Genomic DNA, 14927 nt, shown 5'->3' on the forward strand with positions numbered 1-14927 from the left:
ACCGTGGTTATGGTCCTGGCACATCCTAGGAAAGAGCATCCCTGCCACCTGCACCGCAGAGGCCAATACAGAGCCCCAGGCCTGCTTCTGGCACACGCAGCTTGTCCAGTCACCCACCCACGTGCTCTCCCAGCGCCCAGCTTTGTCCAGGAAACCAGGGAAGACATTTTTGCCCTGGTGCAGAGTGGTCCACCGTGTGCCTGGTCTGCAGGGGCATTCCGGGGGGAAGGGGCGCCTGACCTGCAAACAGCCTGGGGCGGCGGGGGCGCAGCTGCCCGGTGTGGTCCCCCGCCGACCGGCGGCTTTGCTCTGCTCCGCCCTCTGTCTCCCCTCCCCGTGCCCAGAGCATCCTCTGCAGCCACCGCCGCTTCCAGAGCGGGACACGGAGCAGCTGCGGGAGCCTAGCCTGGAGCCGCGGTCCCCGCCCCGGCGGCTCTGCGGGGATTTTTCCTTCCCAGGCTGTCTCTCCTCCGCCCGGAGCAGCAGGCAGTACACGGCTGCATCCCACCTCCGCCAGCCCCAGACCCCGCATCAGTTGCGTCCCTGGATGGATACCCCAGGCTGGCAGGAGTCCCAGGGCTCAGAGCCGGCTGGCCCGTGTCCACACTCTGCCCCCAGAGCCAAGGGGGTGGGCCGGCATCGGGGTCCCTCAATGGAGAGAGGAGCAGATACAAATTGGCCCAGCAGCCCTGGCCTGGTGTATAGTGGGGTTGCTGAGAGCTATTGAACCAAACTTGAATCCTGTGTGTCAGAAGTATCAGGGGATAGCCGTGTTAGGGAGTATCCACAAAAACAACGCGGAGTCCGGGGGCACCTTAAAGACTAACAGATTTATTTGAGCATAAGCTTTTGTGGGTAAAAACCCCACTTCTTCAGATGCATGGAGTGAAAATTACAGATGCAGACATAATTATACTGACACATGAAGAGAAGGGAGTTACCTCACTAGCAGAGAACCAGTGCTGACAGGGCCAAGTCGATCAGGGTCGATGTATTAATTCATTTGCAGATTTAACACCATTAATTTGGGCTTGAATAGGGACTGGGTGTGGCTGGCTCATTACAAAAGCAGTTTTGCCTTTCCTGGAATTGACACCTCCTCATCTATGTTGGGAGTGGGCTACATCCACCCTGATCGACTTGGCCCTGTCAGCACTGGTTCTCTGCTAGTGAGGTAACTCCCTTCTCTTCATGTGTCAGTATAATTATGTCTGCATCTGTAATTTTCACTCCATGCATCTGAAGAAGTGGGGTTTTTACCCACAAAAGCTTATGCTCAAATAAATCTGTTAGTCTTTAAGGTGCCACCGGACTCCGCGTTGTTTCTGTATATCAGAGGTTCTCAAACTGTGGTCCATGGACCACCAGTGGTCTGCGAGCTCCATTCAGGTGGTCCACAGATCGTTCCCCCTAAGGTGCATGCCTGGGAGGCGGCACATGAGAGAATGAAGGGCCACACACCTCATTAGTGGAGGCGTGCAGGCGTGTCTCCACTAATTAGGTGCCTGGACCTTGGAGAAGACGCACACGTAATGTGAGGTGGTGGCCTTTGGGGGAATAGGAGGGAGGGGGCAGTGGGGTGAGAAGAGGGAGTGGGGGGAATTTGGGACATGCAGGGCTGCAGTGGCCAGAGAAAGAGGTGACTTTCCCCAGCTCCAGGGCTGCTGCTGCCGGGGAGAGACTGCCCTCCTTCCCAGCTCCAGCTCACGGGCTGCTGTGGTGAGGGAGACGCCCCCTCCTTCCCAGCTCCAGCTCAGGGGCTGCTGTGGTGAGGGAGACCCCCACTCCTTCCCAGCTCCAGCTCAGGGGCTGCTGTGGTGAGGGAGACCCCCCCTTCTTCCCAGCCCCAGCTCAGGGGCTGCTGTGGTGAGGGAGACCCCCCCTCCTTTCCAGCCCCAGCTCAGGGGCTACTGTGGTGAGGGAGACCCCCCCTTCTTCCCAGCCCCAGCTCAGGGGCTGCCACGGTGGCGGAGAGAAGGCACATCCATTGCATTAGAAAGGTAAGACTACTGATATTAAGATATGAGTTGTGTGCTTTTATTTGTAAAATAAAAAAACTTTAATTATTTTTTTTTTTGAAACAGTGCTTTTATCCAAAGTGCTTTGCAATAGTTAGCTAACGGTACAAACAACATTTGGAAAGATCATTAAGTGGTCCGCCGAGACCCTCAGCAATTTTCAAGTGGTCCACGGGGAAAAAAAGTTTGAGAACCACTGCTGCATATGATGAAAACAACTTCGCCTATGCACCAGGCAACCAGAAGCTGTGAAAGCCAATCCAGCCTTTTAGTCACATGACTTAGGGTTTTTTCACTGCACAGCTGTTGTGGGGGTGTTGGTATTCAACACATGCACCCCGGGAGGTTTGATTCTGCTGGGTGGGCTTTTTGCCAGCATCTCTGCTGGGTGAGGTTGCCCCATCCTAGCCCAGCGAATTCACGCCTTGGTTTTTAGGACACTGACTCCCGGGCTTGGGGGATGGAATCTGGCCCATTATGTACCAGTTTATGGTCCTCCTAGGACTCACCCTCCTTTCCAGCAGCACTCAGTTTAACCTTGGCCATGCGTGGGCTGTTTGGCTAGTTTAATCTTTCCAAGGCACCCAGGCGAGGGGGAGAGCAGAAAAGGCTCGTCCCAACTGCTTCTCCTTTAGATCAGCCTCTACAGGGGAAGACACTCCTGGCTGGGCACCTTCTCATCCCGCTCCCAGCCCATGGAAGGCTGGCCGCGCAGCGCGGAGAGGGATCAAGCCATGGAACCCCCGGTGATCTGTACCCCTCCTTTGCTGCAGCTGGGAGGAGTGAGGAAGTTCAGCCTCCAAGATCTAGCTGGGACAGAGACGTGGGCATTCTGGGCGTGGGGTCCCCCATTGGGGAGCTCTGCCAAGACCTAACAGAAGCAGGATTTGGCTCCATGGGTTACAAATACTGAAGATTTCGGGGAGACGGGGCGGGGGGAAATGCTACAGAGGCTGCACTACAGCCTGGCTCCACTGTGGCACTTATACCCCACACACTGTATATTTACATATAGACACACATATCCAATTGAACCTCAGACATACAGGCATATGAGGCAGCTGTGTTTGCGAGACAATAAACTAGTGAAGGAGCAGCCGTGTTCAGCATGGAAGGATCTTCCACATGAAACAACAAACCAGAGAATGCAGAGACAGTCAGAGGGACCATGGCAGGCACGTGAGAGCTTTGCAAAGTCTCACTAACAACCAGTGTGCTCCATTTGCACAATTGCCACCATAGTGAGTCTGTGCAGATGAGGGCCAGATAGTAGCTACTCCCAAGTATTTATGGAAGCACAGGAAAGAGACAGCCACTGCCAACTGCTCCTCTAAGTGCCTAATTTAAAGCTCACTGGCATCAGTGGAAAGACTCCCACTGACTTCAATAGGATTTGGATCCAGGCCATAAGATGGGAGACAGAATTTAACCAAATATCCAAGACCAATGGAGTTATGAAACTCCTACTGTCAGCAGACATTTGTTCCCATTAAGCAGTGACCTTTGGGCTGGATTCTGATCTCAGACTGGTATAACTCCATTGATTTCAATGAAGTTATTCCCAGTTTACCCTGGAGTAAGACTCAAGCTCCAAGTATACAACTAGTTCTGTTTTGGGCAAGAGATGCAATTTTCCCACCAAGGGGGGGTGGGTGATCTTGACCTTCTCTTCCCTCCTTCTGAATACATACCTGGACTATGGCAAAAGATTTGAAATCCCTGTACGGAGAAAGGAACAACCTTTAAACCACTCTGTCTTCACTTTCTTTCCTCAAACAGCACAGACCTAATTCTCCAGTCCAATCAGACAACAGATGAGGTGAATAAAAAAAGCAAACTTTATCACTTGACCAATGGAGAATGGAAGTTCACAAACATAAACATTTATACTATACAGATTAGAGGATGAGGAGGAAGTCTTTACTGGGATCATCTATGAGGTATTGCATCATTAGTGTATTGCACACACTATATACTGGATTTCATTCATTGATTTATCATAAACACACCCTTCAGAACATCAGGGCTCAGCTACAAAAACTAAAAACATAACCCAAGGAAAATCTAGTCATCTTTAAAAGGACTAACTCCCACAATTACAAATATACATTCCCCACCAGGCAAAGCACTTCATAAAGTACAGGTATTTTAACAAAAGGTCCAGGGAGATGTATATTATTTGCTTACATCCAAGAGTTAGTATTGCTATCTTAGCAACTTTGTGGGAGTCTGAAATCTCAAAACAGAATGATCTGATAAAAATGAAAGTTACATACCTCTAAATGGAGGTCTCAGAGTGTGTCACCTCTGCAGCGTCTGCCTGACCCCTACAATGTAGATCTGTAGAGCGAAATCAAGAAAGAGCACGATCTACTGCTCATACCAAGTGCTGTGTTCTACAAGGAGTTCATAGGGGAAAATAGGCAACTCCCATGTCTAAATGGGAGAATTACAGCAGTCTCACAAATCCAGCAACACATGTGCCCAAGACAACTCATGCTAGTTCCATTGCCACATTCCTAGCATCTCTCACCTGACAATGCAGGAGAGAAGGCCAACAAGAGAGTGGAACCAAAGCAATCTACGGTGCAAGCCAGATCATGCTTTAGCAAAATGACCTTTGACAGTACAGCTCTTATAGGAGCATATGGAATTAGATACTAATGCTGGCAAGTCGCTGGAGTCCTTCATGACTGGTACCAAAAAGGAATTCTTCATGATATAGAACTACACAGTTATGGGTCCAGATCCTCAGTAGGTACAAATTGCTATAGCTCCACTGACATAAATGGAGCTACCCTGATTATACCAGCTGAGGATGTGGTCTAAGGCAGTTTCATCTTCCTTTGAGATCTAGTATAGGCCACTCTGAGACAGCTCACTGCACTAGATGGACCTTTTTGTCCGCTCCAGTTTCAATGTGCGTCTTTAGGGGAGTAGAAGAAAAAACCAGACAAGTGAGGGTCTATGTATTCAGTGGGCACATGTGCATGAATATTCATAAAGAGAATACCAGCAGGAAAATAGCAAGAGTGGGTAGAATAACACAGGGCTCGACCCAAATGAGGGCAAAGGGGGTTAGGTGATGTGGCTGCAAGTAGGTGGTAGAAAGAGATGGGCAGGTAAGGAAGAGTTAGCAGGACAGGTGGAAGAAGGGTCAGATTATGAAAGGAGGGGAAGTTGGGGTTAGAGGGCAGGGAGCAAGTAGGAAATGAAGGTAAGCAAGCAAGGAAAGAAAGCTGGGGATAGGATCAAGGCAAGTATTTATGGCTGGCACTTGAAGCATGGACTGCACCAGAGGATAGGAAGCCCACTGGGGCCTGTTTTCTCCTTTGAGTTGATAGCTTGGACTCCAACCAAGGGAGGAAGAGTCTGTCTCATCCCATTGAGATCAGCACTTATCCAGCCCATTCAGTTATTTCATGTTTGTCTTGTTCCCTCCAGATCTCCATGAAGAGACGACCCATTTTATATGTTTTGAACCTTATCTTCCCAACATGTGCTCTCTACTTATTGGATATGACTATTTTGTTCAGCAGCAGCTCTTATGAGGACAACATCAGCTTCCAGCTGTCACTCATCATTGGAGAGTCTGTGTTGGCTCTGATTCTTAAAGACATTCTTCCCACTTCTTCCGATGACCCACCCATAATAGGTACTTGTCTTTATTGAGTAAAAGTCACTTTATATTCGACATGCACTGGATATAAGGAAGAGAGCAGAATACAAACATGCCACCTATTCAGAGATAGTAAGAAGAGGAATGCGTAGCCACTGCAGTAGAGCTGTAATACTATAAGTCCCTATTCAGAGCAGTTTCTGGACTTGGGGCACTATATTTCTTCTATGAACAGAAGCCCACAGTAGAAAGAACCATGGATCTAGAGGAAGGAAAGGCAGAGAGTTTATCAAGCACATTGTCTTGGTCTTGTTTTGCAGTGATGTTTTTCATAGGTGTCTTTGTCCTAATGATTATGGGTGTATTGGAGACCTGCCTATTAATGCAGCTGAAGAAGAAACCCCTCCACCCTTTCCTCAAGGCTATGAAACTGCTGAGATGCCGTGAGCAAGCTGGAACAACATCCGGAAACCTCCTAAGCAAACAGGGTTGGTGTTTGATTACCTCCATTTGAATATCTGTATCCAGTGTCAGGGTTCTGTCAGTAGGGAGCCCCTTATCTCTGGAAATCAATCATGCTAGCAGGCTTGGAACCCAAGTCCATTGTGTTTCAGGCCACATTTGATCATACATTTGCACATAGTTAAGACACCTACCTCTCAACATCATTATGGTGCATATATTATACGAATCAAATATATATATAGGAAACATATGTCTACAAAAGAGCTGCACCTGCTTTTATCACTACTGTTTAGCATCATCATTATTGTACAATGGAGCGGTTAAATGTGGGCTAACTGCCTTTTCTAATGCTTGCCTCATCCTCCTCCCTAAAAAGGTTTTCCTGCTTCTTATGCTTGAATTAAGCAGTGTACTGCATGTCTGAATAACAGTGCAAGCTCTGCAGGGCAGGAGCCTTTTTTTGCAAGTGCTTTGTAAAGCAATGTGTACACCTAGGGCATCCCGTCAGCAAATAAGTTACCTGAATAAAATACATTCATGGAGCCAGTGTTCCAGCTGACAGGGAATTACGGAGGAGATGCAAGTCATCTTAGCTGTACTTCTCAGAAGTGCTGAACTACCCGTGGGGATCTGGGGGGAACAAAGCACAATGGACTAGATTAGTGCGGGTCTTGATGGGATGAGACAGGCTCCTCCAACTGTCATTGGAGACCAAGCTACCACTATCAACTCAAAGGAGGGAACAGGACAGGGAGGGCTTCCTACCCCCAACTACAGCCCAGGATTCAAGTTTAAAGGAAAATAATGAGCTCCAGAGGAAAAGGTATATTTACCATAGCAAAAATCCCAACCAGTTAGTGCTGGTCACAAGACATGCTGTCTTACATAAACATACCATGTATCTGATTTTTGCAGACCACTGGAAGTGTTTGCCTTATTAGTACTGCACATTACTAACGGGAGACCTGGATCACCCAGAAATAACAAACGCCAGAATGGTCACGGCTTTGGCTGAAGGTGAAACCTACCAAGTAGAATCTTACACTCCTCTCAGAAGGCGCGTGTTGTGAAGCTGCTCTCCTATTCATTTACCTACATTCCTGAATGCTACACATGACTTTTTGATCAAGAGCAGCATGTCTGCCTGTTCTTGGATGGGTTCATGTAACCAGTCCCTAATATTCATCTGGCCGTGCGATGGAAAAGCCCTCCCACATCCCTGCCTCTACAGCCAGGGTGGCCCTCTCCTACGCCGTGCTGAGGCAGCATGGGCTAATTGCACAGCTGCATAAGAGGTGCTGAGGCACAAGCCCATCTGGCACACTGAGGCTGTGGGGGAAAAAAGCTGGTGGAGGTTTGTAAGGTTTTGCCAGGTTTGTAACCAGGTCCAATGAGTGTCTCATGAACAGGTTACAGAGAGATGCTTGCGCTTGTAATACAGACAAGGGCTGAAAGTGAAACTGGGCTGGTCATTTGGTTCGCTGAACTGTTATCTCAGTCACCCGAACAACCTTGGGTTTAACCTGAACGGCAAGAACAAGGAGAGTATTCTACAAACACTAACCTTGGCATCCTGCTTGGAAGACTCAATCCTGTCCTCCTTCAGGAACTATCCCCACCCTGTAAAGAGTGCAGAGCCTCCAAAACCAATTGCCTGCTTATTTCACAGCATTCATCACCCACTTAAAAAAATCCAAAAACTCCTAGTGGATTTAATCTTTTAGTTTTGAGACCAAGATGAGACACATTGCTGAAGCCCTGTACAATTACTTTATTTAAAAGATTCTAGAGACTTTGACAGTCACCAGAAACTGCTTTCAGACAGATTTGCAGGTCTTCAATAGGCCAGTATGGATACTTCTCCTTGTCCAGTTTGGTTTCAGGGAAGACCTCATTCAACTCCTCAAAAGTCATCTGATCAAATGGAATCATGGTTCTGAACTTCTCAAGCTTGGAGTGGGAGGAGAGACAAGAAAATGTTAAAGTCAGATGTAAGCCAGCATTCAAATTAAACTAGATGTACAATTAGAAATTAAAACAAGGTTTCATACCAAACTGCCTTAAACATGAAATTCACAGGATAGAACCCACCAAACCTACCTGTTTCTCATGCTGGACAATACGGGATTTAGAAGCCTGCACATATTCAGCAGCACTCTTAGTCTGCAAGAGAACAAAGGATTTGGTGAGCCCATTAATTCTAGATTGTTTCCTGCAGTGAAGCTGTGACTCTCATCCTATTTCACTTTAACCATTCTCATCTTACCTCTTCCTTAAAGAGGCACTGACCTTAAAATAGCATCTGCTTTAAATAAAATAGGTACAAATTCTGACAAATTCTCTGGCTAAAGACAACATCAATGACCAGAGTACAAGCCCTGGAGTTTATGTTATATCCACCCTCTTCTTTCGCACAGAGGGGGAGCCCATAAAATAGAAGTCCCACTATGAAATGCTCCATCTTGACCCACGCAGGCTCCAAGAACTCCAACTGCACATTAAAAAGGAGTCAGGCCTATTTTATACAATTTAGGTGCATCCTTTGGGCTCCTGACAAGGTGCCAGTATGCTCCTCAGCGTATATTTTGCCCTTTTCCCCTTGCAGATGATAAATATGAGACTGCACACACTGCATTAAAGAATTTTTTTGTGCCAAAAGTGAATGTAGTAGCTAATCGCTACAGATTTTGCCAGTGTGAACAGAAACCAGGGAAAACTATAATGCAGTATATTGCTGATTGTAATTTGTGACTTTGGGAATATGGCAGATGAGATGATTAGAGACCAGCTCATTGAGAAAACAACTATGCTTCATGTAAGAGAACGCTTACTTCTAGAACCACAACTTACACTAGAAAAAGTAATAACCATTGCTACTCAGACTGAGTCAGCTACAGCTGAAGCCAAAATAATGAGCATGGGTACAGGAGGCACAGTCCAGGCTGTGACTTCTTTGTAGAAAAGTTCACTACCACTGCAGACACGCAATTGCAAGAGGAAAACTAATGAAAAACCACCGAATCAGCAAATTCAAAATACAGTAAGAGCATGTTTTTGCTGTGGATCCCCACAACACCTTGCAAGCTACACAGGATGTCCAGCAAAAGTAGCTCAGTGCAATCATTGCAAAAAGATGGGACATTTTGCTAAAGTATGTCGCAGGAGCCAGTTCAATCAACAGGTGCATGCAGTTACAATATCAGATGTCGCTGTGGACAAAATCACTACTGTACATATTCCAGAACAGATAAAGTGCACTGTAAACATTTCAGCCATACCCTCAGGCAAACCACACTCTATTCAGCTAATGTTGGGCACTGGCTCAGCAGAATCTATACTACCTGATTCCATCTATCTGCATTACTTTAAAGATGTGCCTCTTACTGAACCCAAACTTCACCTGGTGTGCTATTTGAAAAACCATATTCCAGTACATGGCTACCTTCCAGTAACAGTTACTTTTGGTGATTGCTGTGTAACAGATGGCTGATGAATCTTGCCCATATGCTCAGGGTTTAGCTGATCGCCATATTTGGGGTCGGGAAGGAATTTCCCTCCAGGGCAGATTGGAAGAGGCCCTGGAGGTTTTTCACCTTCCTCTGTAGCATGGGGCCTGGGTCACTTGCTGGAGGATTCTCTGCTCCTTGAAGTCTTTAAACTACGATTTGAGGATTTCAATAGCACAGATATAGGTGTGAGGTTTTTTGCAGGAGTGGTGGGTGAAATTCTGTGGCCTGCGTTGTGCAGGAGGTCAGACTAGATGATCATAATGGTCCCTTCTGACCTAAATATCTATGAACTGCAGAGTTCTACATTGTCCACAAAGGCACTCCTATCCTTGGCAGAGATTTATTGGCTGCTTTAAATCTCAGGGTAGTTAATGGATTAATTGATCTTCCTCAGCAAAGCACTCTTGCAGTACACACACCAGTTTCAGCTGGAACCCAACACCAAGTTGAGGAGAAACTCGGCTGTGCTTATGGGTTTCTGCATAAAGTTAAAATGCAGAATAATGTGATGCCTGTACAACAGAAGTTACGGCGCTTACCATTTTCAGTCAGGGAAGCTGTTTCAGAGGAACTTAGAAAACTTGTTCAAAAGGACATTATTGAAGAGATCGACTCCTTGGAATGCGTTTCACCTATAGTAGTGATACAGAAGAAGGGTGGAGACATTCGCCTTTGTGTGGACTTAAGGGAACCAAATAAAGCTATTGCGATTGACAGCCATCCTGTTCCTCACATAGAAGAAGTATTTGCAGAACTCCATGGAGCAAAGATGTTTTCTACTCTTGATTTGCAGAGCGCACACCACCAGGTTATGTTGCATGAAGAGAGCAGAGACCTCACAGCATTTATTACACATGAGGGACTATTTCGTTTTAAATGTGTTCCATACGGTCTCGCATCTGCCCCAAGTGCCTTTCAAAAAATGATGTATTGATTCTGAAGAATCTACATGGAGGTCAGTGCTATCTGGATGATATTATCATGTTTGGAAATACTTCTGAGGAGCATGACAATAACCTGCAGTGTGTACTAAACTGCATCAGCACAGCAGGCCTCCAGCTCAAGAGGTCCAAATGCAAATTTAGACAAACTGAACTCTCCTTTCTGGGGCATACAATTTCACAGGCTGGACTAAAACCTGATCCAGATCATACCCTGGCAATTTCAAATGCTCCTCCTCCAACAGGTTTGCAAACCTTACGTTCCTTCTTGGGTCTTACCTCCTGGTATGCAAAATTCATTCCCAATTATGCTTCTGTCATTGAACCATTATGGGAATTACTACAGAGAAGTTCAACCTTAGTGTGGACAACGGATGCACAAGCTAGTTTCGAAATGGTGAAAGACTTGATTGTACATAGTCCAGTACTTGCACTATTCAGTCCTGCATTGCCCACAATTGTAACTACTGATGTTTCTGATTATGGACTTGGGGCTGTTCTCACACAACTGCATGAGGACAACACAGAGAGGACTGATGCATTTGCTTCAAGGACACTAAGTAATGCTGAGAGAAAATATTCTACAGTCGAAAAAGAAGCACTTGCTTGTGTCTGGGCTACTGAAAAATGGAGAACTTACCTGTGGGGCCGCACGTTCAAGTTGCACACAGACCACAGCCCTTTGACGACGTCGCTCACCGCGGAAGGACTGGGAAGAGCAGGATACCGTATTGCTCGATGGTCTGCAAGACGACTCTCTTTCAATTATGAACTGGAATATAAGCCTGGAAACCAAAATGTGGTCGTTGATTGTCTTTCTCGCCTGCCTTTGCCTTCACCAGATGGTCCATCGGAGGATGAGGATGTCGTGGTTGCGCTTATTATAAGCACTCTCACTGCAGTTACAAGAGAACAATTTCAAGCTGCTTGTGCAGCGTGTCCAATTCAACAAAAACTACGGGAATTTCTGACAAAGAGATGGCCCAGTCACCCTAAAAACCTTGACCCAGTTTTGCTGCCTTATTTTAGAGTTCGGGATGAACTTTCTTTGTTAGATGGCTGTGTGCTATGAGGTACACACCAGCTCCTTGTGCCAGAAGAATTACAGGCAAAACTCATACACCTGGCACACGATACCCATCAAGGAATTGTCCGAACCAAACAGCGACCACGGGATCTGTATTGGTGTCCAGGGATGGACTCTCAAACTGAAGCACTCATAAAATCTTGTGTCACTTGCCAAATGCATGATAAGACAGCAGTGACATGTACCCCTCCATTACAGCCTGTTCCTCTTCCTGAATCTGCATGGGGAAAAAGTGGCGATTGACATTGGAGGACCCTTTGATACTGCTCCAATTGACTGCCGTTATGCCATCACTTTAATAGACTATTTCAGTAAATGGCTTGAGGTAGCGTTTACATAGCAATTCTCTTCTGCTACAGTAATTAAGTTCCTCTCTTCAGTTTTCAGCAGGGAAGGTAACCCCAAAGAACTGGTTTCAGATAATGGTAGTCAATTTACTTCCCTGGAGTTTGAAACTTTTCTAGCACAGAGGAACATTTTACACAGAAGGTCATCCCTACATTACCCTCAAGCCAATGGGGAAATCAAACAGTTTAACAGAAGTTTGAAAGAGAGTTTGTAAATGGCTAAACTGGAAGGGCTATTGTGGATACCCTTCACTACTGATTTCTTGCAAGCATACCAGGCTACATGACATGCCACAACGCAAAGATCACCCGCAGAGTTACTGTATGGGAAACAGATGAATACTAAACTGAACATTGCTGGATTGTTGAAGGCACGACCTGATGCCCCAAACGAGGATGATGTGAGAAAAACAGTTGAACAGAACCAAGCAAAGTCTAAGGCTTTCACAGACAAGCGGCGGGGTGCTAAGGCACCAAAGTTTGAGTGGTTGCTTCGTTAGAATATGAAAACCTGGAATTTTATGCAAAGGGGACCATAAATTCACAGCTCCTCTTAAAATCATAGAGAAAAAGGGACCTTACACCTGTCAACTTTCTGATGGGCGGGTATGGAATGCGTCTTATCTTGCACCTGCCTATGCACCAAGAGGAGATCATGCCAACACCCAGTCTGCATTGGATGACTTCACCGTGGTACCAACACAACAAGACATTGCACTGGAACCAGGGCTTAAGAGACGGTCTGTCAGACCCAGACGACCACCTGTCTGGACTAGAGACTATGTTATGTAGTATCTACAGTGTTTTCAGTGTAATATTTCTGCCAACATTTCATATTTGTTCCTGTGGTTAGAACAATGATGTTTATTTTAATTGGGAGAATTTCTTAAGAGAGGAGGGAATGTGGTGTTTAGAAGTTGCTTGTAATTATTAGAATTGGGAGCACTAGCTGTTGGGAGTCTGAAAGGACAGGAAACAGGAAGGAGGGGGGAGGAGTTGAGAGGCTTGGAGAAAGTTACAGAGGGTGCAGCAGCAGCTTGGTAAAGAGGTTTCCACTTTGAAAATAAAGTCCTGTTGAAGCTTGTTAGTACCTTGCCTGGTTGATGCAACAATATTTCCCCAGTAGCCAGACTAGTGCTCTTTGGATGTTGGGAATCAGCAGAGAAAAGGAAAGCTCTGACCATATACTCTTTCCTCAGGCCACTTCTACACCGACAGCTGGGAAAACCTATGCAGGCTGTAAGAGAAAAAAGCATTAGCTTTATGCCACTGGAGGATCCCCGTCCACTAAAATGACCCTTCCTATCGTTAGCTATGCCAGCTTTTGGGCTGCTTTGTGCTAGCAGTGTGATGCAAAGCAGCTGCACACCACAGCACAGGACCTGGGCCAATACCTCCTAATAATCTCACTCAGCAGCCTGCTCGAGGAAAAGTTCACAGTTCTGGGTCTTGTGCATCAGACATGAGCAGCCTCCACTTGGATTTCAAAACAGCAGCAACATCTAATTGAAGACGAGAATCTCACCTTCTTTTCAAACTCATCCACCATGCCAGCCTTAGCAACTGCAGCCTTGTAATAAACCCAGTCAATAGCCGGGGGCTTTTCTGGCAAGGACAACAACCAGTACAGGTGGAGCAGAACAGCTGATAGAACAACCCCCAGGAATTTCAGAGAACTCCCAGTTCCACACCAGGCAACTCTGCAGTATCCACTGCCCCGCCCATCATCAGGCCACAGGGTAGCAACTATGCTCATTTTAGTTGCCAGTATTTTCAGTCTGCTCATTAACGGGGAAATGGCAATAAAGCAGCCACACAAAATTCTACACGCCTACATTTGCCTTTTTGGGGCGGCGGGGGGTGGGTGGATGGGCAAGTACAATACTCTCCGTTTTTTCATCATGAACACTGGTAGGCACAGACACCGTGAGTTTGTGAATGGGATGGTTAGTTTTCTTTATAGTTTTGCAAGCCTGACAAAGGGTTTAAAAAAAATAAAAAGAAAGATAATAAACATGGAAACCACTTCAAGCCAGGGGGTGCAGCAGCACCCCTCGTTCCGCACCTATGGAGCAGGCAACCAGAGGCTCTGAAAGCCAATCTGCCCTTTTAGCCACATGGCTCAGGGTTTGTTCACCACAAGGCAGTTGGAGGGGGTGGATATTGCTATTCAAGACATGCACCCCGGGAGGTTTGATTCTGCTGGGTGGGCTTTTGCCAGCATCTCTGCTGGGTGAGGTTGCCCCATCCTAGCCCAGCGAATTCACACCTTGGTTGTTACCACACTGACTCCCTGGAGGGGGGGGGAGGGGAATGCACTGGGGTGGAATTTGGCCCATGATGTTCCGGTTTATGTGGGGCCAGTGCAACCACTAGGCAAACTAGGTGGCCGCCTAGGACACCAAGTGGTTGGGGGTGGCCAAAAGCGCACTCCGGGGAGGAGGTGGAGCGGAGGTGAGCTGGGGCAGCGGGGCACGGGGAGGGCCGCCTGCAGCAAGTAACTGAGGGGGGGGTGGCGTGCAGGAGAACCGCTTCCCACCCCAGCTCACCTCTGCTCCGCCTCCTCCCCGAGCATGCCGCCTCCGCTCCATTTCTCCCGCCCCCCAGGCTTGCGGCGTCAATCAGCTGTTTGGCGCCACAAATCTGGGAGGGAGAAAAGCAGAGCAGGGTGGCGTGCTCAGGGGAGGAGGCAGAGCAGAGGTGAGCTGGGGCGGGGAGCTGCTGCATGGCTCCCCAGGCCGAGGGCGTGGTGCGCAAGGTGGAAGTTTCGCCTAGGGCACAAAACATCCTTGCACCAGCCCTTATGGTGCTCCTGGGACTCACCCTCCTTTCCAGCAGCGCTCAGTTTAACCTCAGCCATGCATGGGCTGTTTGGCTAGTTTCATCTTTTCAAGGCACCCAGGCCATGGTGGAGAGCAGAAAAGGCTGATCCCATCTCCCC

The 14927-nt window shown here is 47.2% G+C and overlaps 1 protein-coding gene across 1 annotated transcript; it reads right to left on the reverse strand.

Moving 5' to 3' along the window:
* Positions 1–7887: 7887 nt before the first annotated feature.
* Positions 7888–14893, reverse strand: LOC144274916 (ATP synthase peripheral stalk subunit d, mitochondrial-like). The gene is made up of 5 exons (XM_077834013.1): positions 14885–14893; positions 14536–14629; positions 13512–13630; positions 8203–8265; positions 7888–8052 (listed from the first exon to the last, which is right to left on the reverse strand). The coding sequence occupies exons 1-5, from the start codon at positions 14891–14893 to the stop codon at positions 7888–7890; spliced, it is 450 nt and encodes a 149-aa protein (XP_077690139.1).
* Between the last annotated feature and the right edge of the window lie 34 nt (positions 14894–14927).

This window comes from Eretmochelys imbricata, chromosome 14 (genome assembly GCF_965152235.1).
Source record: "Eretmochelys imbricata isolate rEreImb1 chromosome 14, rEreImb1.hap1, whole genome shotgun sequence".
Lineage (NCBI taxonomy): Eukaryota > Metazoa > Chordata > Testudines > Cheloniidae > Eretmochelys > Eretmochelys imbricata.

What these genes read in the sequence shown, in the direction of transcription:
- LOC144274916 (XM_077834013.1), bottom strand. An exon ending in TGGATGAGTTTGAAAAGAAG is followed by an intron (nt 8,266 to 13,511) that starts GTGAGATTCTCG and finishes GTTCTCTTGCAG; the next exon opens with ACTAAGAGTGCTGCTGAATA. An exon ending in TTGTCCAGCATGAGAAACAG is followed by an intron (nt 8,053 to 8,202) that starts GTAGGTTTGGTG and finishes TCCCACTCCAAG; the next exon opens with CTTGAGAAGTTCAGAACCAT.